General features: G+C 34.2%; 1 protein-coding gene across 1 annotated transcript in view; it reads right to left on the minus strand.

Annotated features, from left to right (window-relative positions):
- ZPBP (zona pellucida binding protein) overlaps positions 1-25,008 on the minus strand; it is a 90,092-nt gene that overhangs the window by 9,535 nt on the left and 55,549 nt on the right. The window contains exon 7 of the mRNA XM_029234172.1: positions 15,382-15,559. Coding sequence (XP_029090005.1) covers positions 15,382-15,559 — 178 coding nt within the window. The remainder of the gene's footprint in view (positions 1-15,381; positions 15,560-25,008) is intronic.

The following is a 25,008-nucleotide window of genomic DNA, read 5'->3' on the forward strand; positions in this document are numbered from 1 at the left end:
AAAAAAAAAAAAAAAAAAAAAAAAAAGAAAGATCTCTGAAAATTCCCATAACATCTGGAAATTAAACACCACAATTCTAAATAACCAATTGCTTGAAGAAGAAATCCAAAGAGAAATGAACATTATGAAGTGAATGGAAATGAAAATACAATATGTCAAAATTTGTGAGGTGCCACTAAGTCTAGGGAGAAGTTTATATCTTGACGGCCACAAATTATCAAAACATTACCCACTCCTCCTCAAAATAAAAACCTGAATAGCCATATGTATTACAGAAATCGAATTTTTAGCACACACACACACACAAAAAAAAAAAACCCAAAAGACAAAAAACACTTCCCAACAAAGAAAACAAAATAAAAGGTGTACTCTGTCTTTGCCTTGCTGCTTATAGTAAAATGCAGGAGGAAAGAGATAAATTGATGATGGCACTGCTAAGCAAAAAGGAACCATCATCTGGTAATTAGAAACCTGTCCAGATTTCAAAGAATGCTAAAATCAGGAAGTCCACTGTTAAAAAGCAAGATCTAGAGAGTAATGCTATGGCTGGATAAACTTTTGCTACCAAGACTACGTATGTGATGCATAGGTCCACTCAACCATCCTGGAGGAAACCTGGAATTGAGATATGGAATTGCAGAAAAGTTGTGTGCCTCCACAAGAGGTGTCACTCTTGACTAACGATGTGAATACCCATGACATACACAGGAGAACTGCAAGGTTTTTAAGAATGTTTTACAGCAGAAACACTGCTAACTTGGACTAGAGGGAACAGAGACAGGATTAAATTAAAGACAGTTTTTAGATTTCCAAAATTCTACAAGCAAGAAATGGGCTGGTAGAATTAATCATCTGCAAATGCGCAGCACCCCTGGATAAAAAAGGAACGGCTCCCATGGAGAAGTACTGGGCGCAGTGGCAGACCACGTCGGACCCACAGGCCTGAAGGAGGGGACAATGGAACTTCCATGGCCTAGAACGTAGCGCCTCTGTGGGCCCAGTGGGCAGAGGACTGAGCTATAGAGGGCTATTCTCAAGACTAGAAATATACCGGAATGTTCCCTTCTAAATTTCAAACTTGCTTGGGACCAGTGACCCCTTTCTTTCTTCCAATTTCTCCCTTTATAATTATTAAATTATTAACTACCTGGACATGATTGATATTTATAAACTAATACACTCAACAACTACAGAATATACATTGTTTCCAATAAAATAACTATATACATGAATTAAATTAATAAGTAACATATTAAATCAGAACTCAATATAAAATGATACCTGAAAATCTCCAAATATTCACAATTTCTTTTGAGGAGGAAAAAAAGAAAAAAGGGAAAAGTGTCCTTTGGCAGCTGCATGGTGAAGTGAAAAATTAGCAAAGGGGAAAAAAATTAAGATCCTGCAAGAAATAAAGAACTAAAATCTGGAGGGCACAGAATCCCTCTCCAATTACTGAAACAAATTAATAAGTAAATCTACTAGCAGAAAAGGACTAGAAATTTTGTAAGACATCCCAAATACCTTAAAAATGAATATAAAAAGACAAACATATCTGCACAGAATTATTTCAAAAAATGAGAAAATTAGACCAAATTCACATCAACTGTGGAAAAGTTTCCTTCCAAAAAATAAAGCCCCAGCCCAGATGTTTTCACTGATGAATTCTATGACATTTTAAGTAAATCCTAATTTTTTTAAAAAAGCTAATTACTGGTTTTTTTTCCCCCCAGAATACAAAGGAAGAGAGAACACTTGCCCAACTTGCTTTCTTAAGGCTGGCACATTCATAATACCAAACCTGAGAAAGAAATTATAACAAAATACATAATATAATAACACAGATCTTTAAAATATTAGCAAATTAAATCCAGCAGCATATAATAATGAAGTAGGATTTGTTCAAAGACAGAGATTTTGGTGACTACACACAACCGAGTGTAAAATAGTTTTACACTTTGCAAAAATAGTTTGGAAAAGTCTCAAAACAAAGGGACTACTAAAACCTTCAGTAAAAAACAAACAAAAGCAGCAAACTCTGGGGAAGGGGCAGAATATAATTTCCAGAGTCACCACATTATATTATTCCAATGCTCAACTTAAAAGAATAATAATAATTTAAAAAAGCTCAGAAAAACATGGCCCATTACAGGAACATAGTAAATTGACATATACAATGGAATATTGCTCAGCCATAAAAAGAAATGAAAGTGAGTTATTGGTAGTGAGGTGGATGGACCTAGAGTCTGTCATACAGAGTGAAGTAAGTCAGAAAGAGAAAGACAGAAACCAATCTTGAAGAAGCCCAGACATCAGGCTTATTAAAAAAAAGACTTTAAAATGACTATGTTAAATATGCTCAAAGAGCTAAAGATGTAAAAAGAACAAAGAACATAAGGAAAATGGTGTATGAAGAAAATGAAAATAACAATAAAAGACAGAAATCATAAAAAAGGAAAGAGAAATGTTGGAGCTGAAACAACAGTAAATAAAATTAACTAGAGGGGTTCATATTTGAGGCTGCACAAGAAAAAATCAGTGAATTTGAAAATAGGACAGTTGAAATTACAAAATCTAATTTGCAGAAAGAAAAATGGATGAAGAAAAGTAACTAGTGTCAAAGGGACTTGTGAGACACCAGTATGTACATTATGGGAATCCCAGAAGAAGAGAAAGAAAAATAAATAATGACCAAAAACTTGATGAAATACATGAATCGACAAATCCAAAAATACAAGTTCCAAGTAGGAAAAACTGAACCAGCACACACATTACAAGCAAACTGTTGAAGACAAAGGCATAGAAAAATATTGAAAGCAGCAAGACAGAAGTAATTCATCATTTACATGAGGCCCTACATAAGACAATCAGCTAATTTCTCAACAGAAACCTTGTAGGCCGGAAGTGAGTAGGAAGATACATTTAAAGTGCTGGAAAAAAAAAAGTGTCAACGGAGAATTTTATATCCAGCAATAATATCTTTCAAAAAATTTTGGAGAAATTAAGCCATTCCAAGATAAAGAAAAGATGAGGGGGTTCATTACCACTAGATCTGTCCTAAAAGAAATGATAAAGGGAGTCCCTTCAAGGTACAAATGAAAGGATGCTAGACAGTAACTCAAAGTCAGACTTCATCTGACTTTATATCTTCATATAAAGATTTCTAGTAAAGGTAACACATAGTGAGTATAAATATCAGTATTAAGGTAGTTTCAGGCTCTAACCACTATTTTTTTTTTCTACAGGATTTAAGAAACAAATGCATAAAAACAATTATAAATTATGTTATTGGGTACACAATATTAAAGATATAATTTAGAACATCAATAATTTAAGGGGGATGCAGAGTTGTAAAGGAGGAGAGTTTTTATATCTGAATGCAATTAAGTTGATAACCATTATAATTAGATTGTTATAATAGAATGTTATATTTCATTGCCACTGTAGCCACAGAGAAAAGAACTTTACTATATATACAAAGGAAATGAGAAGTGAATCAAAAAGTGTCATTATAAGAAATCAACTAAACAGAAAAGAATGCAGGAATGGAGGAAATAAGGAACAAAAAAGCTGTGAGAAATATAGAAAACAGATAGAAAAATGACAGAAGTCCTTCCTTATAAGTAATAACTTTAAATGTTAGTGGATTAACATCTCCAATCAAAAGACAGATATTGGCAGAATGGATTAAGAGAAAAAAAAACATGATGCAACTGTTAACTATAAGAGACCCATTTAGTTCTAAAACACAAATAGGCTGAAAGTGAAAGAAAAGAAAAAGATCTTACATGCAAGGATTAATCGAAAGATTAATCAAAAGAAAGCTGGGGTGGCCATACTACTGTCAGACAAAATTAACTTCTGGACAAAAATTGTTATGAGAACATTACATATTAATGATGGACAATTCAGTTCATCAAGAAGAGATAACAATTATAAACATATATGCACCTCACCTAGAAACAGAGTCTCAAAATATATAAAGCAAACATTGAAAGAACTGAAGGGAAATAGAGAGCTATAAAATATTAGTGACTTCAGTAACCCACCTTTAATAATAACCATACAAAAAAATTAATAAGGAAATAGAGAGCTTAAACAACACTATAAACCTATTAGACCTAAGAGACATACAGAGAAGCCTCCACAAGAATAGCTAAATACACATTTTTATCAAGTGCACAGGGAACATTCTTCAGGACAGATCATATGTTATGTAACAAAAAAAGTCTCAATAAACTTTAAAAAAATTGAAATAATACAAAGTGTCTTTTATGATTACAATATAATAAAGCTAGAAACCAGTACATTAAGGAATACTGGAAAGTACACAAATATTTGGAAATCAAATAATATACTATTAAACAATTAATGAATCAATTGATAAACACAAGGGAAACAGATACTTGAGACAAATGAAAATGATAACACAATATGCTAAAGCTTATGGGATGCAGCAAAAGAAGTGCTAACTCTAAATACTTAGATCAAAAAATGGAGATCTCAAATTATTAAACTGACTCCACTTAAGGAAGTAGGAAAAGTGGGACAAACTGACCACAAAGCCAACAGAATGATGGAAATAATAAAGATTAAAATTGAGGTAAAAAAAAAATATATATATATATGTATGTATATAGGAAAGTAATAGAGAATATCAACAAAACCAAAAGCTGGTTAGTTGAAAACATCAAGAAAATTAACCACTTTAGCTACATTGGCAATGAATAAAAGAGAAAAGACTTAAAATACTAAAATAACAATATTAGTGAAAGCGGAGACATGACTACTGATTTTACACTAATAGCAATATAAAACTATACTATGAATAACTGTACACCAGTAAGTTGTATAACCTAAATGAAATGGACACATTTCTTTCTTTTTTGGGGGGTTAGGATTTTTATTTTTTCTTTGATTTTCTTTTTTTGGGGGGAGTATAGTTGCTGGACACATTTCTAGAAACACATAATCTACCAAAATGACACATAAAGAAATAGAAAATCTGAATAAATGTGAAACTAGTAAAACATTAAAGCAGTAATCAAAAACCTCCTCATAGAGAAAACCCAGAACCAGATGGCTTCACTTGTGAATTCTACTAAAATTTAAAGAAGTAACACAAATTCTTTTTTCAAACTCATCCAAAAAGTCAGAGGAGTAGACACTTCCTAACTCATCCTATAAAGCCAGACAGATGAGACACTACAAGAAAATTAGGCCAATATCCCTTATGAATACTAATACAAAAATCCTCAACAAAATATAAGAACATCAAATTTAGCAACATATTTAGAGGATTGTAAACTGTGACCGAGTGGGTTTTACTCCCAGAATGCAAGGATGATTCAACATACAAAACCTTGATCAATAAAATATACCACATTAACAGAATGAAATGTGGGGGAAAAAACATATGCTCACCTCAATTTACATAGAAAAAACATTTTTTCAATGTCAATACCCTTTTATAATAACAATAATCAACTACGTATGGAAGAAAACTCTCTAAACATGTTAAAGGCCATATACAAAGAACTCACAGCTAACATCATATTCAACGATGAAAGACTGAAAGTTTCCTCCTTAAGATAAGAACAATACGAATGTCCACATTTGCCACTTACATTCAACATTATCAGAAGTTCTTGACAGCGTAATTTGGTAAGAAAAATAAATGAATACAATTGAAAAAGAAGAATAAAATTATTTCTGTTCAAAGATGTCATGATCTTATATGCATAAAATCCTCAACACTCTAAAAACCCTACTAAATCTAATAAACAAATTCTGCAAAATCACACCATCTGAAACCAATATGCTAAAATAGTTGTATATCTATAAATTAGCAATGAATAATCCAACATGGAAAAGAATAAAACAATTCATTTGCTATAGCATAACAAATAAAATGTTTAGCAATAACTTTAACCAAGGAGGCAGAAGATCTATTCACTGAAAACTACAAAACATTGCTGACAGAAATTAAAGGAAATGTAAATTTGGAAAGACATCCTGTGTTCATGGAAGACTTAATATTAAGATAAAAATACTACCTAAAGCAATCTACAAATTCAATGCAATCCCTATCAAGATCCCAAATGTATTTTTTTCTTTTCAGAAATAGAAAACCTCATCCTAAAATCCACATGGAACTCCAGGATCCACGAATAACCAGAAAAATCTTGAAAAAGAAAGATTTGGAGCAATCACACTTTGATTTCAAAACTGATTACAAAGCTACAGTAATCAAAACCGTGTGATATTAGCATAAACACAGACATACATACCAATGGAACAGAAGAGAGGTCCCAGAAACAAACCCTCGTGTACACGGTCAACTGATGTCCAACATGGAGGCTAAGACCATTCCATGGGTAAAGGATAGTCATCTCAACAAATGGTGCTAGAAAACTGAATATCCACATGCAAATGAATAAAGTTGGAGCCTTATCATACATTATATACAAAAATCAACTCACAAAGTCCCCACCACCAAATACCACCACACTGGGGATTAGGTTTTGGCATATGAATTTACGGGGGGTACAAATATTCAGCCTATAGCAATAAGTTTGGTGAAAGTTAAAGAGGAATACTTTGTACTACTTTCCTGGAGTCCAACATTATATCAAAATAAGACGTTTAAAACAATCAATTACCTAGATACAAATCTAAGTAAAATATTTGTAAGACCTCTATAAGAACAATTATAATTGGGATACATTTAAATGAAGACAATGGGATATATTTTAATGAAGAAGCACATGTGCGTGCACGTGCGTGCACACACACACACACACACACACACATCATGTTCATGAATTGAAAGACTCAATACTGGTAGGATGACAATTCTCCCAAGTAGCATTGTAGATTCAGTGAAGTGGCGATCATAATCCAACAGCCATTTTTATAGAACTTGACAAGCTGATCCAAAAGTTTGAATGGAGAGGCAATGGATCTCATAACATTGGGTTTGCCAAAAAAGTTCGCTTGGGTTTTTCTGTAAGATGTTACAGACAAGCCCGAATGAACTTTCTGGCCAACCCAATACAAAAGGACATGCCTTATCAGAGACTGAGACTCATTAAAAGTTATAACTGTTTTTTATTAATTGGAGTATAACTGTTTTACACTGTTGTGTTAGTTTCTACTAACATTGTTAGTACTTGTAGTACTAACTAATGTAGTAGTACATTGTTCTACTTCATTGTTAGTACAATGAAGTGAATCAGCTATATGTATACATGTATCCCCTCCCTCTTGGACCTCCCTCCCACCACCCTCCATCTCACCCACCTAGGTCATCACAGAGCACTGAGCTGCACTCCCTGTACTATACAGCTGGTTCCCACTAGCCATGTATTTTATACATGGTAGCGTATTTATGTCAAACCTAATCTCCCAATTCATCCCACCCTCTCCTTTCCCCCATGTCCACACGTCTGTTCTCTACACCTATGTTTCTATTCCTGCCCTGCAAATAGGTTCATCTGTACCATTTTTCTAGATTCCACATATATGCATTAATATACGATATTTGTTTTTCTCTTTCTGACTTACTTCACTCTGTATGACAGAGTCTAGGTCCATCCACATCTCTACAAATGACCCAATTTAATTTCCTGTTATGTCTGAGTAATATTCCATTGTATATATGTACCACATCATCTTTATCCATTCATCTGTTGATGGGCATTCAGGTTGCTTCCATGACCTGGCTATTGTAAATAGTGCTGCAATGAACATTGGGGTGCATGTGACTTTTTGAATTATGATTTTCTCAGGGTATATGCCCAGTAGCGCGATTGCTGGGGATAGACAAACGTATCAGTGGAACAAGAGTATTCAGAAACATATCTGCCTTTAGAGATACTTAAGTGTAGCACTGGATAAAGGATGAAATTCTCAATAAATCATACTGAGAAACTGGGCATTCTACATGAAATAAAATCAGACTACAACTTCACATAATATAAAACAATTCAACTGGGATTTCAGTATATACCACCTACTCATGTTTAAACATAAGAACCACTCTTTATTCTTCCCTTTCCTCCTGCTTTTACATTCCATAAACACTTTTTCTTGATTGTGCCTTAAATATACTAAATCTACTTTCTATTGCTGTGGCCAGTAATCAGCTCTGAAGCATGTCATCCTTAGTCATGCCTTTGTATGTGTTTTCTCTCTGCTAGGAAAACTCGGTACACAAATCTCTGTATAATCTTCTCCCACTTATCATGCAGGGCTCAACTCAAGAGTCACTTTTTAAAACAAATTTATTTATTTATTTATTCATTTATATTTGGCTGAGCCGGGTCCTAATTGCGGCATGTGGGATCTTTTAGTTGCAGCATGCAGGATCTATAGTTGCGGCATGAGGGATCTTTTAGTTGTGGCATGCAGGATCTGCAGCTGCAGCATGTGAAATCCTAGTCGTGGCATGAGGGATCTAGTTCCCTGGCCAGGGATCGAACCCAGGCCCCCTGCATTGGGAGCATGGGGCCTTAGCCACTGGACCACCAGGGAAGTCCCAGGAGTCACTTTCTGAGTGAAGTCATCCTTGACAATCCAATTGATGGATCCCCTAGTTTCACCCTAGACACTCTCCATGGTAGTCTCCAATTGAACCCCAAACCTGGTCCATCACCCACCCTTCTCTGCCCTGCTCCCTCTCTTGGAGCTAGCCTCTATGGACTCCATCACCCAGGTTCCCTTCCTTTGGGTCTGGCCACAGGAAGGCTCCATGAGAGGACAGCAGGACAGGACATTTATTTTCCTCTTGCCTCCTGCCAGTTTTACGGAGTGGCTGCCTCACTGTGCGCCTACAGCTCAGCTGGTGTCAGGCAGCCCTGTTTCCCCAGCTCTCACAGGCCACTGTCCCATTCTTCCCTCATCATTCTTCAAGCCTATGGATGGTAGCTGCTTCAAGATGCTGTAGTCCCAGGGCCTCAACATCCCTTATCCCTACCCAGACCTCTGACAGTGGCACTTTCATTCAATCCTATTCAAAATACTAGTGAGCAGACCTCCTGTTTACTGTTTAAATCCTGCCAGGTACACTAGGGTGCATCATATCACCTTGTTTAATGCTTGTTATTGTGCCTATCATCATATGCAATGACTTTATTCACCTGTTTGTTTATAAGCTGCTTGACCCGACAAAACATAAACACCAGAGAAGCAACTTGTTCATGTCTCTCATCAATGTATCCCCAGTGCCAGACACTTAGTAAGCATGCTATGTATTGCTGAATTCTAATGCATTTCCTGGAGGAATAAAATATAAAAAATGACATCACTGTTACAATAAAGGGTTAGTTGCTCAAGATAAGGAAGATTTGGCTTACAAAGGGTATAATAAGTTATCCTATGAAGCCAGGGTTTTATTATTGTAGGTTTTAAAATAATGAGGTGATTACACTTGGAATTTACAAGTATAATCGGAAGCAATGTGAGCTATGGACTGAAAAGGAGAAAAAGTAAAGGGATACCAGTTAGGAAAAGACTAATCATTCCAGGCACAAGAAAATGGAATCCAAATTAAGATGACTACAGTGGGGATGAAGACAAGCAGGTGAATTTGGGTGAAAGATCTAAACAAGAATTTAACTGTAGGAAGGCAGTGGGGGAGAGAGAAGGGAATGAGCAGTTATAAAGTGCTATGGATGGTTGTCCAGTTAACAAGCTCTGTGTGGCAGGCAGACCTGTGAAATCTCCCAGATAAAGATGTCAGTCTAAGCAGAACACAGCAGGGTGAGAGATACAGTCTTTACACCGCTATAAAATTTTGCTTTTTAATTTTTGAAAAGTCATGCTCAGAATCAATTAGAGGACATTCAAAAATGTCTGTAGGGTTTCCCTGGTGGCGCAGTGGTTGAGAGTCCGCCTGCCAATGCAGGGGACATGGGTTCGTGCCCCGGTCCGGGAGGATCCCACGTGCCGCGGTGCAGCTGGGCCCGTGAGCCATGGCCGCTGAGCCTGCGCCTCCGGAGCCTGTGCTCCACAACGGGAGAGGCCACAACAGTGAGAGGCCCACTTACCGCAAAAAAAAAAAAAGTCTGTAGTTACACATACATTGTGAGAGAGGTTAAGATACTGTGAACGTTTTGCACTGTTAAAATAACACACCAAAAATGTGAAAACTCAAAATGCCCATTATTTAAGATTAGTACTCACATTTCTGTAAATTTATACAAGGAAATACTCAAAAAATAAAAGCTGGTTAAGTATTCTTGTAAATAACATTTACTATAATAATAAAAATAGGAAATAATCTAAATTCCAACATAAACAAAATGTTTAAACATAATTCCTACAATTAGTTGGCCATTTTTAACAAATATAAGTAATAAGAATACAGTAGAGTAATATGGAATGATATTTACAACTTAATGGTTAACAGAAAAAAAATTATAATTTCATTATTCCTACTGAACCATTTATTGATAGCTCTGTTAAAATTATAAATTTATGAAGACAAAAATCAGGTGATACTATACACAAATTATAAATTTGAAGTATTAGAGAAAGAAAGCACTTCTTATTTTTCCTTAGCATGCCTTTAGTGTTGTTAACAATGGTGTTCAAGCTTTAAGGGAAAATTTTAATTTTTTACCTTTTTATTATGAAATCTAACACATGGAAAAAATAAGACATAAATGTACAATATAATGAATGTTTGCATAGAAAACCTGTCTAGAAACAATTGAGGCCATAACATAGAAATCTGCCACCCCTTAACACTCTGCCTATGTCCCACCCACTCACACTCCTTCCCCTCCACAAATCAGCACTAGTCTTCTTCTGTGTCATGGTGATAATTTCCTTGGATTACACTATAGTTTTAGCTTTTAGCATTCACAAATAAATCTCTATAAAACAGAGTTTAGCTATGCCTAAATTACATGGATTCCATTGTCCTTAGCTTCTTTTCCACAAGTTATATTTATAAAATATATTCATGTGGTTGTAATTCCCATTCACCAATTATAGCCGTTCCATTGTATGAATACATCACTGTTTATTTGTACATTTTACTATGAATAGACATTTGGGTTGTCTCTAGTTTGGGACTATGAGAAAATATGCTGAGAGGAAATTTCCCTGAGAGTCAAATGCTAGATCATAGAGTATGTGCATCGTCATGTTTACAATAATGCCAAACTGCTGCCCAAGGGGCAAGATTTATACTCACTCAGGCAGTGTATGCTGCTCCGGGACTCCACATTTTTTTGAACACCTAGTGTATTGAGACTATTTATTTTTTGCCCACCTGATAGTTGCGTAGTAGGAGCTCATTTTGTTTTTAATTTACATTTCCCTGATTACAAAAAGGTTGAACATATTTTCATGGATCCATTGACCATTTGGAATTACTCTTTTGTGAATCACTTGTTAAAATCTTTTCCCATTTTTCAAAATTGTTTTGTCTTTTTAAAAAATGTTTTCTATGGGTTCTTTATATATCCTAGTCTTTTGTTGGTTATATCCATTATAAATAATTTTCCCATTCTGTAGATTATCTTTTCTCTCTTTGCAGTGTCTTTTGATAAACATAAGCACTCAATTTTTATGTAGACAAAAACGTTTTTTATTAAAGTTAGTGATTTTTGTGTGCTTTTCTGGAAATCTTTTTCTGATACTGAAGACACGATATTTTCTTGTTATATTCTAAAACATTTACAGTTCTTTATGTATATATGTCTGTAATACATCTGGAAGTGAATTTTTAGCTGGGTCCAATCTTAATTTTTTCTATATGGCTTTATATGCCAGTATTACCTGACAATTTTTGTTTTATGTATTTCAGACCTATGTTAAATCCTCACAGATTTAGAAATATTTTATTTTCACCTTTTCTTGTTAGACTTATCCTTTCATCATTACTTAATGCCTCTCTGTGTAACTAGTAAGACTTCTTGCCTTAAAGTCTGCTTTGTTGACAGGACATGTTTTTGGTCCTTAGATGTAAAACTAAAACAAGAGTTCATGGTTGCATGTCTGAGCAGGATAAATTTTTAGAGTCTAAAATACCTTATTAAAAACAACTGTATCTACTGAACAATTCATTTTCACTGTAAAATTAAATTACAGAAGTACACTTTATTAATAAAATTATCTCAAGATGTTTAACCTGTAACCTAATTATTTCTAACTACTAACACAGACACTATATCACCATGAAAGAGCTCCTTGCTTAAGTTTCCTGGGACTCCCCAAAGCTTTGGATGTGCAACAGAAAACCTTACTTATAAAGAAAGCAACAGAAAACAACAGTGCTGCATAAACTATTAGTGAGCTATACATTCATCCATAACAGTCAATGAAAAACAGTCTGCTGCCTCATTAGGAGGAAAGGCGTCCTATCTAGGTATCACTTTATCAACACCAATACTCAAGAGACTCAAACTTTCATGTCCATCAAATCACCTAGGATGCTTATAAACGTAAATGTGTGGCTCCCACACCTTGGATATATTTTTGAGAAGGTCTTCAGGTAACTTTGAGACAGTGCCATAGTTTAAAGAGGAAGAAGAAGGAGGAGTGGGATATTATGTCAAAAAAAGAATGTTATTTGATGAGCTTAAATAGGAATAAAATAAAAAGGAAAGCAAAATACATAGTCTTACAGAAATAATAGAAACTACAGAAACTACACAGTAAAACATATTTTAGAATCTGTGTTTTAAAAAATTCTATCAGAAACAATATAATATTCTAGCTGGTCTTTGGTTGTAGTATCTTTATGATATAATTTATGAAATTATGAGGCATCTATAATTCACAAATTAGAACTTTTTCATTATTCAGTATCAAAATGATTGACAAAATGATGCATATAGTAAGCAATGATAATGTGTAAAGAAGTACTTTCAGTGAAAATCAATTTAAAATGCTAAATTAACTAGAAATGAGAAAAATAATACAGGTAGAAATGTTAAGTCTCTAGGTTTATAAGCAAACGATCTTTATCTGTGATCTAGACATAAAGATTAAATGAGTAAAGATATCCAAAAAACAAGAAAACATCACCGTTTACTTTACCAACTGCTGAGAAAGTAAATAAACTTCCCTCACATAATAGACATGCTTATTCAATCTTTGCTGAACATAAACTTGGTGTGTCTTCATTTTGGAAGTTAAGTCACTTTACAAAGTATCTCATATGTTTTATGTGCTTCTATCTAGTATTCCATTTCACACTTGAATGGATAAGTTCATTTAATATGTTAATTTTGTCTTATAACTATTGTTATATTTTATAGTGCCTACCAATTTGGAGAATGATATAAATGTTTTTTGGATAGTATGTGCTCTTTAAAATTTTTAGAGTAATAGCCTTCTGTAATATAGACTGTATTAATCACTGTAAAAATTCTGTAAAAATGACTGTATATGATGGGGACCTGAAGGTCACATTATATTTAATGAGTTCTGTGCAAAAAAGGAGCTCAGTCTCGCTTAAGTAATCGAACAGAGATGATAATAGCATAAAGGTAATTCTAAATTAAAATATTTATTTACCATAGAACAACACAAAATGAGATACAGCAAATCATTACTTGATAAGTGTACTGAGCAATGATAATGATCCCATAAAATTCAAAAAATAAATGTTATTTCTCTCCTCTATGCAAAGATATGACTCTTATTGCCACATTAAATTTGAACTCTCCCACTCTGCTTTCAAAGCCTGTCATTCCCCACAGCTCTTCTGATACTAATCCTCTAGTCCCAGTCAAGCAAAATTCCCCCAGAAATCTGACACTCAGTCATGCCCTTGCTTGGGTGGTACTTGCTAAGCCTGTATCTTCAAAGTCTTACCTCAAGTCTCAAATCACTCAGAAAGCCTTTTTTTCAATTATATTAATCCTATATAGAGATTCATCCTATCTCTAACTTAGTTTGCTTTATATAATCTCCTTTCCGTTCTCTTCCCTGTAGTTTGGTGGTCTCTTGTTCTCTAATTGTTTCCTGGATGCATCTCCTGTATCTCTAAGCTCTGTGGGCCAAGACATATATTTAGGAGAGCAAAGCAGTATTTTAGGGGTAGAAAATATTTTGGAGATTTATACAACAGTTTCATTATATACTTCCCATGGTGTTTGTTGTCAGGAGTAAAAGAGTTGCTTAATGAACTTGATCAAATAGTACAGCATACAATAATGCTGAATGTTATAATTACATGGTAAAATTAGAGTACCTGAAAATTGGGTTTATCTGAACTTTTATACATGCAAAAAAACTCCAATGATGAAATTATTATTCATAATAATTTCATTATGATGAAACCTATCATTTCAACTGAAAGAGCTATGTTTATTTCAAAATTCTTAGAATTAATGAGATGCAACTATTTAAATTTTTAAGTTTGTCTTAATGCTTTATTGACAGGCAATATAAATGCATTTAATAGACAGCTAAACTACTAAGTTTTGGTTTCACTGTTTGGCATTGCCAGGCTTTTCTTCATCATTTTCTGTGCTCTAGCGTGATATGCGTAATCACAGATTATCAAAACAGTCACAAGGTTGGCATTTGTAAGTGATTTATTTGTTAAATTTGTATTGTATTTCCTGAGATAAATTTTCAGTACATTTTGTCAAATTTCATATCCTTAAACAAAACCAATATTATGAAAAAGTAAAGCAAAATCTAACCAAGTTAAATAAAGCAAAGCAAAAATAATATTTAGTGTTCTACCATATGAAAAGGTTTTTAATCTAACATAAGATAGTAGAAAAGAGGGAAGAACAGAGAAGACTCAAACAATGGCACTAATGTAGTGATATTTATGTTAGAAAGTCTTTCAAGACTGAAGGTTAACTGGCTCACTCCACAGCTGCAGATGGAAATTCTGAGACTGTAAATCCACGTCCTCATCCTAAACAGCCTCTATAGATGGTCCTATAATGAGCACAAAGATGGGGAAGCCAGACAGGTGCTCAGATCCTTTAGTGCTAGGATCAACGGTCAGAAGGAACAACTGGTAATAAAGCAACTCATATATTTACTTTTAAAAAAAGTGAAAAAGTTACCTAATCCAGACTATACAAATGTAAACTCTTCAAAAATTGATTCTAAAAGAAATATATTTTGGCTGTTAAGTAACTCTAGGTGTCTCATAACCAGTATTTGTGCTTCCTCCCAGACAACTGCCTAACACCCCAACCCCTCTTTACTCTAGTAGTAAAACAAGGCCAGAATTAAGTTGGCCTTTTTTTTTAAATCTTCAGATTGACATAGTCTTTTCAAACACACTATTTCAAACCTAAATGATAGTAAAAATAAGTGATAGACGTTCACTTAGGCATAAAGAAGACAAGTGAATTTTCATACATATAAACCATAAAATCATAGTTCATTACATACCACAGCACTCAGGACATTTTGGGTGTTTCAGGATATTCATTCCATACCCTGGGAAGCAGCGATTAATCCAAACCATTTGGAGAGTACCTTCAATGTAGTATATCTCAGGCAATGGCTCTGCACGTCTGCCCAGAACTTCCACTTGTTGATTAAAAAATCTCTCTATAAGAATTTTAGCCTGAAATAGAAATAAAGCATGAAAAAATTATCACATAAATGTAATTTTAGAACAAATAAGGATGCTTATGTATTTAGAAGCAGGGGAAACAAATTCTCAAGGTCCTTATTTTTTCTTGAATTCACAGGATATAAATAACACCTGTAAAACTGAAAAGATATCACCTATAAACTTCAAATATTTCTAAAAGTACTTCCACATACAACACAAAGAAAATATTTCAATATATAACCAAACTTTTTGGTCCCTTTGGTTTTGAATAATATATGGATGGGCATAAGAGCAAAACAAGACAGCTCTTTGAAATTAAATGTACTTTCAGAAGGGTACTCTAACAATTAAATGTTCTTAAAGAAATGTACTTTAAGAATCTTTAAGAAGCATATCCTGAGACATCTGCTCCACTCTTTACATAAAGAAAAATTAGGTTTAAAGATGGCATACAGCACATGTTAGAACTTCTAGCTCTGTTTCAAAAATCAAATTTACAAAATAATTAAGGCATAATTCTGACCTATAATTAATTACCTTTTTACTTGTAGTACTTATTCTGGCTTGACTCCGAAAAGTAATAAGAGGCTTATACTTTTCAGTGGCTGGTAAGCCTTACCTGGTAAAGCATGAGGTATGGTCATGAGTTCACACCCTCTACAAGCTAGTTAGTTCTGCTCAGTTCTCCTATGCTCACCTGCACCTCTCATGTAGTCAGAAGCAGGGGTAAATGAAATCGTGCTCATCTATAACCACTAATGGTGCATCTCAATCTACTGACTTCTCCAGATACCTTACAAATTACATCCCTCTGATGAAAATTTCTATAAATAATTGTAAAAGTGTTTTTCAATATACTGCATTCAACTCATTCTATTACTGAATTACTATATTTTTACAGTCTAAATGGTTTTCTTGTACTTCTAATAAATTCTGTCAAATTTGCTGCTATTTACAATGTTGGTTAAGGAAGTGTTTATGAATTAATTAGCTACAAATCTGGTATCCAATTAACTATATTTAAATGCAAGACTACAAATAAAAGTATCAGGAGACATGATCATAATCACTTGGCTTTCTGACACCCTATGCAGGAAAAAGAAAGAAAAAAAAAAAACAATGAAACTATACCTCGCAAAACCTGACAAGAACAAAAATTATCATGTAAATCAGATTCTTCTTTCCTGTTTTCTTTCTAAGAAGGAGAATGAGGATAAATCTCTTATTTGATAAAAATGGAAAGAAGGCAAGAAATTATTTGAATCATTGACTAAATTTTTTTTTAAAATAATGAGTATGTTGATGGTTGACATGGGGTTAATTATTTGTACCAAAGAAAGTGTGAAACTGAAGAATTCTCTGAGTTGGGTAAAGATTAAAGATTGTAAAGTAAAAATTTTTGGACAAATTTGGATGACATATGAACAAATCATAATTATAGAAATTCTTCATAGATTAATCACCTGAATCACCTTAATCACAAAGAATTAATACAACTGAATAAACATCAGATTGCCTGGCCCAAGCTACTCCTCCCTTCACCCACCCATCCCCAAATTTTATAGACTTATTAAGCATATATGAAAGGAATATGTTCTATAATTATTGGTTATTGATTACAAGACTAGAACAAGAAATCATTACCACTTCAACAATAAGCAGTTTATAAACTATATAAACTTCTGCGTGGAGAAGCTGAACAGCTTACTTTAAATACCATAACCTGCTCAACAGATCATGCCACATTAGGTACTGAAAAAGGCAACTAGAAAGGCTTAATATGTGCTCTACATTAGTCCAGTAAGCAACGGGAGTCCTAGGATAGGCAAAAAATGGCATACATTATACACAACCAGAGTTGAATTGGAGCTCCAGTATCCATGAGGGGAGAATTCATTATGTACTAGGTGTTATGGACAATACACTTTTAAGATGGAGTCTGTTGGAAACCTTTGGTTAACACCTATATTTGGGGAATCTCTTTGGAAAATGACTATAGTCATCAAATGGGGCTGGAATTAAAAAGCAAAAAAAAAAAACCCCAAAAAACAAAAAAGGAGAGGCTTACAGTATCTTGGATGAAATGGAAAGAATTGTGAATTTGCATAGAAAAGACTAGTGATCTCAGTGCTCAGTGAGCAAATGAGAGGTAGGGTGTCCAGATCTTACAGGAAAATGTCCCAATGAAGAACTGTCAAAAAAGTTTAAAACAAAAACACAAAGTTGTCCCTCTCGTGGTAGGAACATCAGCATGGATGATATACACTCACTCATATCAGTAAAACAGGCAGAGAACTATGAGATAAAGCTCAGTTTCAAAGCAGCGCCAAAGGGAAGAGGAAGAAAGTAAAGGGTTATATAATAGTTTGAATTCTATGAAAGTTGGAATCCACTGCTAAGAAGAATAATGAATCCCAGAACTTTAGAATAAAGAAAAATTTAACTTTGCAATGTAGTCTACTTCAGTCCTGAAGCAAAAGAAAAAAGAATCGACTCTTCACTCAGCAATGTCACTGAAATGGTAGTTGCTCCACAAGAAATGAAACCTGTATTAGAAAACCAGAATTTTTAGAAGAAAGATTAAAGATAAATTATAATTTAGGTTTTGAAACTATTAGAGATTTAAACTGTCATATTAAAGTTCTTTAAAGTAGTATATTTCTAATTGAAAAAAAGCAAGCAGATAAGATAGGAGTGAGAGGAGAGAAATGGCATTTAAAAATACAGAAAAAGATTTCACATTTCCAACCATTTGGTGCACTAGATAGTCTGAAAAATCACCCTGCTAAAAATCACCTAACTGAACATAACACAGCAGATATTGTGTACCTATATTTCAACAATAAGAGAGGAAGAAAAAAGTAGAAAGGAAAAAAGGAAGACAGGGAAAGACAGAAAGAAAGAGAGAAAGTTGCTAAAAATGAAAATTACAAACCTAATATTAGCTGAGTCCCTATTTCATTTCATGTCAATCTGAGTATTCCAGAGTGTTATAATTTAACAAACAAAAGAGCTAAGGAAAAAAGGCTTAAAGCTGTTAAAAACAAACAAAATAAACAACCAAGAAAGACTCTAAGTAAAACAGTGGAACAGGAAAAGAAATTCAATTACAAAAGGGAAATAACAAGAAAGACTCTCAATAGGGTAGAGAGGGGCAGCAGGAGGGGGTGATGGAGTGGAGGGATGGGGGAAAGCAAAACTCCTCAGTGAATTCCTACATGATGGTTTGCTTTCAAAGTGGGTGTGGGGTTTTGTTGTACTTTCTGTGTGGTACAAGATCCCCAAGTCAGAAATTAACATAAAAATTTGGCTTTGATTGAGAACAACCATGGAACATTAGGCAAAAGCAAACATAGTAACTTTACAGAAAAACACACACAACCTAAGCCAAAGGGGCTACATCTACTGATAAAGGACTGACAAACATGTCTTATCAGCCAGAATTATGAAGCAGAGGATGAACTAAGAAACAACAGTGGGGTCAACAAACTGCCAAATCAGACCATCAAGAAATTCAGATAATGGAGCTCCAGTGACCTAAAATAGCAAAAAATGATATGAAGTATCCTTAGAACACATGAAGACATAAAAGTGGTATGAAAACACAGGAAAGGAAATTTATATCACAATAAAAGAGAAAGTATATTTGAAAAATTACCTACTTAAATTACAATTAATGAAGGCAGTAAAAAATGTAGTGAAATTAAAAACTCAGTGGACAGATTGAACATCAGATTAGGCCCTGCTGGAGCCAGAACAATTAAATGCAATAAATAATTGAAGAAATTATTCAGAATGGGCTTCCCCTGGTGGCACAGTGGTTGAGAGTCCGCCTGCCAATGCAGAGGACGTGGGTTCATGCCCCGGTCTGGGAAGATCCCACATGCCACTGAGCGGCTAGGCCTGTGAGCCATGGCTGCTGAGCTTGTGCGTCCAGAGCCTGTGCTCTGCAGCGGGAGAGGCCACAACAGTGAGGGGCCTGTGTACCGCAAAAAAAAAAAAAAAATTACTCAGAATGAAGAACATATTTAAAAATAGAAAAAAAAGTAAGAGAGAGGTGGAGAAATAAATGAGATAACCCAAAACATACTAAATGGGAGTTCAAGAGAAGCAAATGGAGCAACAGGTACTTTTTCAAAGGTGTTCTGGCAGAAAAAAATTTCCAGAACTGATCAAAGTAATGAATCCTCAGATTTCAGTGGAACAATAAATATAGGAAGACGGAAAAATACATAACAAAAGACTAAGAGGCAAGACGAAATCGTAAGCAAAGAAATGGATAAAACTGTGGGTAAATCTAAACAGACACTGACATTCTGAAACAATCTTAATAATAAGTGAAAAATTAAAAAAAAATACTAGAATACTAGAAAACAAAACCTTGAAAGATAAAATCAGGTCATAAGAGTTAAGGGTCTTTAAGGCTTTTGTACTTTTTTGGAAGGTACTATAAACTAAGTAAGTTTTGGTTCTGCTATGAAGAATATGTTAAAATTTGAAACAAATCCAGAAGAAGAGTGAAAAAAAATATAACAAGAAAAAAGTCAGTTAAAAAATAGTTTAATCAATCCAAAGAAGATAGGGAAGGGGCAAAACCAGAAGAATAGAAAACCAGGTTAAATGATATATAATAGAATGATAAAAACCCATCCACATAAAGTAGAAGTATGATTTGAAAACAACAAAGCAATGAACAAGACTATAAAACAGTATCATTCTTTAAAAGGCACAATCATCCAAAAGAAAGAATAAAAGGAAAAAGTTACAAGAGATGGGACAAATAGAAAAAAATGGAAAAATGGTGGATTTAAATCCAAATCTTTGATAATTAAATTAAATGTAATTGGTCTAAATTTTCTAATTAAGAGGCAGGGATTATTAACTTGATTTGTTAGCTGGATTGTTAACTATATCCAAAAGGAATGCTGTCAGCCACATGGCAGAATAGGAGATTCCAGTCTTCACTGCACAAAAACATTGATTTGACAACGATTCAGGGATGAAAATACTTTTTAAGAACTCCTGAATATAGTAAAAAAGTTCCAGCACCCCCATGGGCCACAAAACCCAAGATCAGACACACTGAAAATGCTAGGAGAAACTGTTTCACTTTGACTGCATCACCACTTTCCCAGGTCATCAAAACTCAGCACCCAGAGAGATCCCTCTAGACCACAACTTCTCCCTCAGGGGAAGGAAAATGCAACGTGAAGGTTTGGCTTTCCCAAGCTTGGGGTCACTTCCCATGTGGACTCCTTCTGGAGGTCTACTTTTCTCTTACTGCACCTAGAACTCTGAGGAAATTAGCATGGCCGAATCATTTAGAGAAAGGTGAGAACAAAGAAAAGGGGTGGAAACTCATGGCACCTGGCACGTGTGCCCTGACAGCTGGCACACAGATCTAAGCAGGCAGTACGGAAGCCTGCAGCAAGTTAAACTCTGCAAAATTTGGTGAAGGTGCACAACCCTGAGACTGTTCCTTCAGGAGAGAGGAAGAGAGATGGAGCTTGCAACCCATGACTCAGAATCAAGGGCACTACCCTGGGGAAAAGGGAAAGGTGACTCTTGGGGCATTTGGCATGACTCTGCAGACTACAGAGAGGGAGCAAACTCCAAGACATCCCCTTTAGGAGGGAGGGAGAGAAATGGAAGATGCATAAAAAGCCTTGGCATTTCAGGCACTGCCCTCAGGAAAAAGGAGTGGTTTGCTCTTAGCACTTGATGTGACTCTCATAACCTGACATGGCTCTGTAGGATTGAGAGAAGAAATAATTCTAAAACATCCATCCCAGGAAAAAGCAAGACTTGAGGAGGTGCAGCCATAAGAAAGGTATGAGAGACTCCTAGAAACTCTAGTCTGGTAAAGGTCATTCTCTCCTGAAGCCAGACCATAAAGATTGGAAGAGGAAACTTTTCCTTAAAAGCACAGGCACCAATTCCAGCATACCAGGATCACAAAGAATCAATAAAACATGACACCATAAAAGAACAACAACAAAAAAAGCTCCAATAACCAGCTACAAAGGCCAAAGTTAGGAACATCTATGAATCACCTAAAAATAATTCAATATAATCTTAAAGAAACTCAGTAAACTACAAGGAAACACAGACAAAATCAAGAAAACAATGTGCACATGTGCGTGCGTGTGCACACACACACACACACAAAATCCAAGAAGTACAACAAAGAGATACAAACCATAAAAAAGAACCAAACAGAAATTCTATTTTGAAAAATACAGTGATTGGATTTAAAAATTCAATAGAGCTTCAAAGGTTGACTCAATCAAGCATAGAAAAGAATCAATGAATTGAAAGACAGATCATTTGAAATTGTCCAATCAGAGAAACAAAAAGAAAAAAAGAGTGAAGAAATCCTATGAGGCTTATTTGATATCATTACCTAAATCAATACATGCACTATGGAGTTCCCTTAAGAAGAGAAAGAGAAAGGACTAGAAAGCTTATTTAAAGAAATAATACCAAAGAACTTTCTCAGTCTTCAGAGGGAATGGGCATACAGATTCATAAACCTTAAAGAATACCAAATATGTTGTACTAAAGGGAACTACACCAAGAAACATTGTTATTAATTTGACAATATTCACAAAGACAGAACTACGAAAGTGGCTAGAGAAAAGCATCATCAAATAAAGGGTACCCCCCCCACACAAATAATACTATCAGTGATTAGAAATCAGTGGATGTCTTGGCACAAACCTTTCAGGCTAGGAGAGTACATAATGACACATCCAAAGTGAAGAAACAAACAAACTAAACTATGAACCAGGAATACTGTATCTGTCAAACTGTCCTTTGAAAATGAAGGAAAGATGAAGAGTTTCCCAGAAAAACAAAAACTGAAAGAGTTCAACACCATTAGAAGTCCCAGTATCTCACTGCTCTGCCCAAGTGAGTGAACTGCCTTAGAAGAATTGCTAAAGAGAGTTCATCAAATGAAATGAAATGAAAGAACACTTAACAGCAACATTAAAAAGTATAAATCTCACAGCAAATACAGACTAATGTAATACTGTAAGGGTGATACATAAATGACATTTTAAACCAGTATAAAAGTTACAGACAAAAGTATCAAAAATATAAGTATAAAAATCTGTAATTAGATGTACAATATGAAAAATGTAACGTGACATCAATAACATACTGTGCAGAGGAGAGTATAAGTATAGACTTTCATACGCAATTCATATGCAATACAGACTTGCATATGAACTAAGTTATCAGCTTAAAGTAGACTGTTATAAGATTTATATGTAAGCTTCATGATAATGAAAAAGAAAATATCTTTAAAGAAGAGAAAGGAATCAAAGTGTATCAATGCACAAAAAAGTCAAATAACAAAGGATGACAGCAACATTGGAAGAAAGGACTACAAAGATACTACAAACATACAGAAAATAATTAACAAAATAACAATAGTAGGCCCTTACCTATCAATAATAACTTTAAATGTAAATAGATTAAACTCCCCTGTAAAAAACATGACATGGCTAAACGGACAAAACAAGATCATCCAAGTATATGCTGTCTACAAGAGATTAGCTGTAGACTTAAGGACACTTATAAGCTGAAAGTGAAACATGGAAAAAGATCCCATGCAGATGACAACCAAACAGAGCAAGGATGGACGTACATATACCCAAAAAAATCACCTTGAAATAATAAAAAACTGTAATAAGAAACAAAAAAGGTCATTATATAATGATTAAGGAATCAATTCAACAGGAAGATAGAACATATATATACACCCAACATCAGAGTATATAAGTATATAAAGCAAACACTGACAGAGCTGAAAGGAAGAATAGACATCAATACAATAATAGTAGGAGATTTCAATACTCCAATTTGAATAATGGATAGAATATTCAGACAGCAAATCAATAAGGAACTACCAGACTTGAACAACACAACAGACCAAATGAACTTAACAGATCCACAGAATGTTCCATGCAACAGCAGAAGAAAATGGATTCTTCTCAAGTGTATACAAACATTCTCTAGGGTGGGTCACAAAACATGTCTTTATGAATATAAAAATATTAAGCTCACACCAAGTATATCCTCCAACCACAATGAAGTGGACCTAGAAATCAATAACAGAAGGAAAATAAAACAATTCACAAATATGTGGAATTTAAACAACACATCCTGGGATCACTGAGTCAAAGAAGACAAGAAAATATCATGAGACAAACGTAAACAAAGACACAAAATACTAAAATTTATGAGATGCAAAAAAAGCACTACTATGAGGTAAATTTATAGCAATAAAAGCCTACGTTAGAAAAAAAGAAAAATATCAAATAAACACCCAACTTTACACCTCAAGAAACTAGAAAAAGAAAGACAAATTAAACCCAAAGTTAGGTGAAGTAAAGAAGGAATAAACACTACAGCAGAAATAAATGAAGTAGAAAACACAAAAATAGAACAATGATGAAACTAAGAGCTGTTTTTTTTAAAGATAAACTAAGAAGACAAACAATGAGCAAGGCTAACAAAGAAAAAAAGAGAGAAGACTTAAATAAAATCAGAAAACATAAAATAAGAAGTGAAAGAGGAGAAATTACAACTGATGCCACAGAAAGAGAAAAGATGATTATTTTCTTTCATAAATCATAATAGAGAACTATTATGAAATACTATATGCCAACAAATTGAATAAGTTAGAATATATGGCAAATTCCTATAAACATACAAAATATAGAGGCTGAATTCAGAAATAAGAAAAAGACAGAAAACATGAACAGACCAATAATAAACAAGAAGACTGAATCAGTTATCAAAAACCTTCTAGCAAGGAAAGCTCCAGGACCAGATGTCAACATAGATGAATTCTACCATATATTTAAAGAAGAATTAATAACAGAACATCTTAAACTTCATTCAAAAACAACAGTATAGGGAACACTTCCAAACTCATTTTGTGAGGCCAGTACCACTCTGATACCAAAACCAGACAAAGACACCAAAAGAAAAAAAATTTATAAGATAATATACCTGATTAACATACACACAAGAATCCTCAACTAAACACTAGCAAAACAAATTCAACAACGTATTAAAAGAATTATACACCATGACCAAGTGGGATGCATCTTTGGGATGCAAGGATGTTTCAACATACACAAATCAATCATTAACAGAATGAAAAATAAAAATCATATGATTATCACAATAGATGTAGAAAAGTATGATTTCACATCCATTCATAATGAAACTTCTCAATAAAGTCAGAATGTTAGGAACTTGCCAAAATATAATAATTAAGTCCATATAGAAAAATTCCACAGCTAGCAGCACATTCAAAAGTGAAAAACTGAAAACCTTTTCTCTAAGACCTGGGCAAAGAAAGGATGCCCAGTCTTGCTACTTCTATTCAATATAGTACTGAAAGTCCTAAAGAGAGTGATTAGAAAAGAAAAACAAATAAA

Source organism: Monodon monoceros, unplaced genomic scaffold, assembly GCF_005190385.1.
Source record: "Monodon monoceros isolate NGI ecotype Baffin Bay Population unplaced genomic scaffold, NGI_Narwhal_1 Super_Scaffold_2, whole genome shotgun sequence".
NCBI classification, from domain to species: domain Eukaryota; kingdom Metazoa; phylum Chordata; class Mammalia; order Artiodactyla; family Monodontidae; genus Monodon; species Monodon monoceros.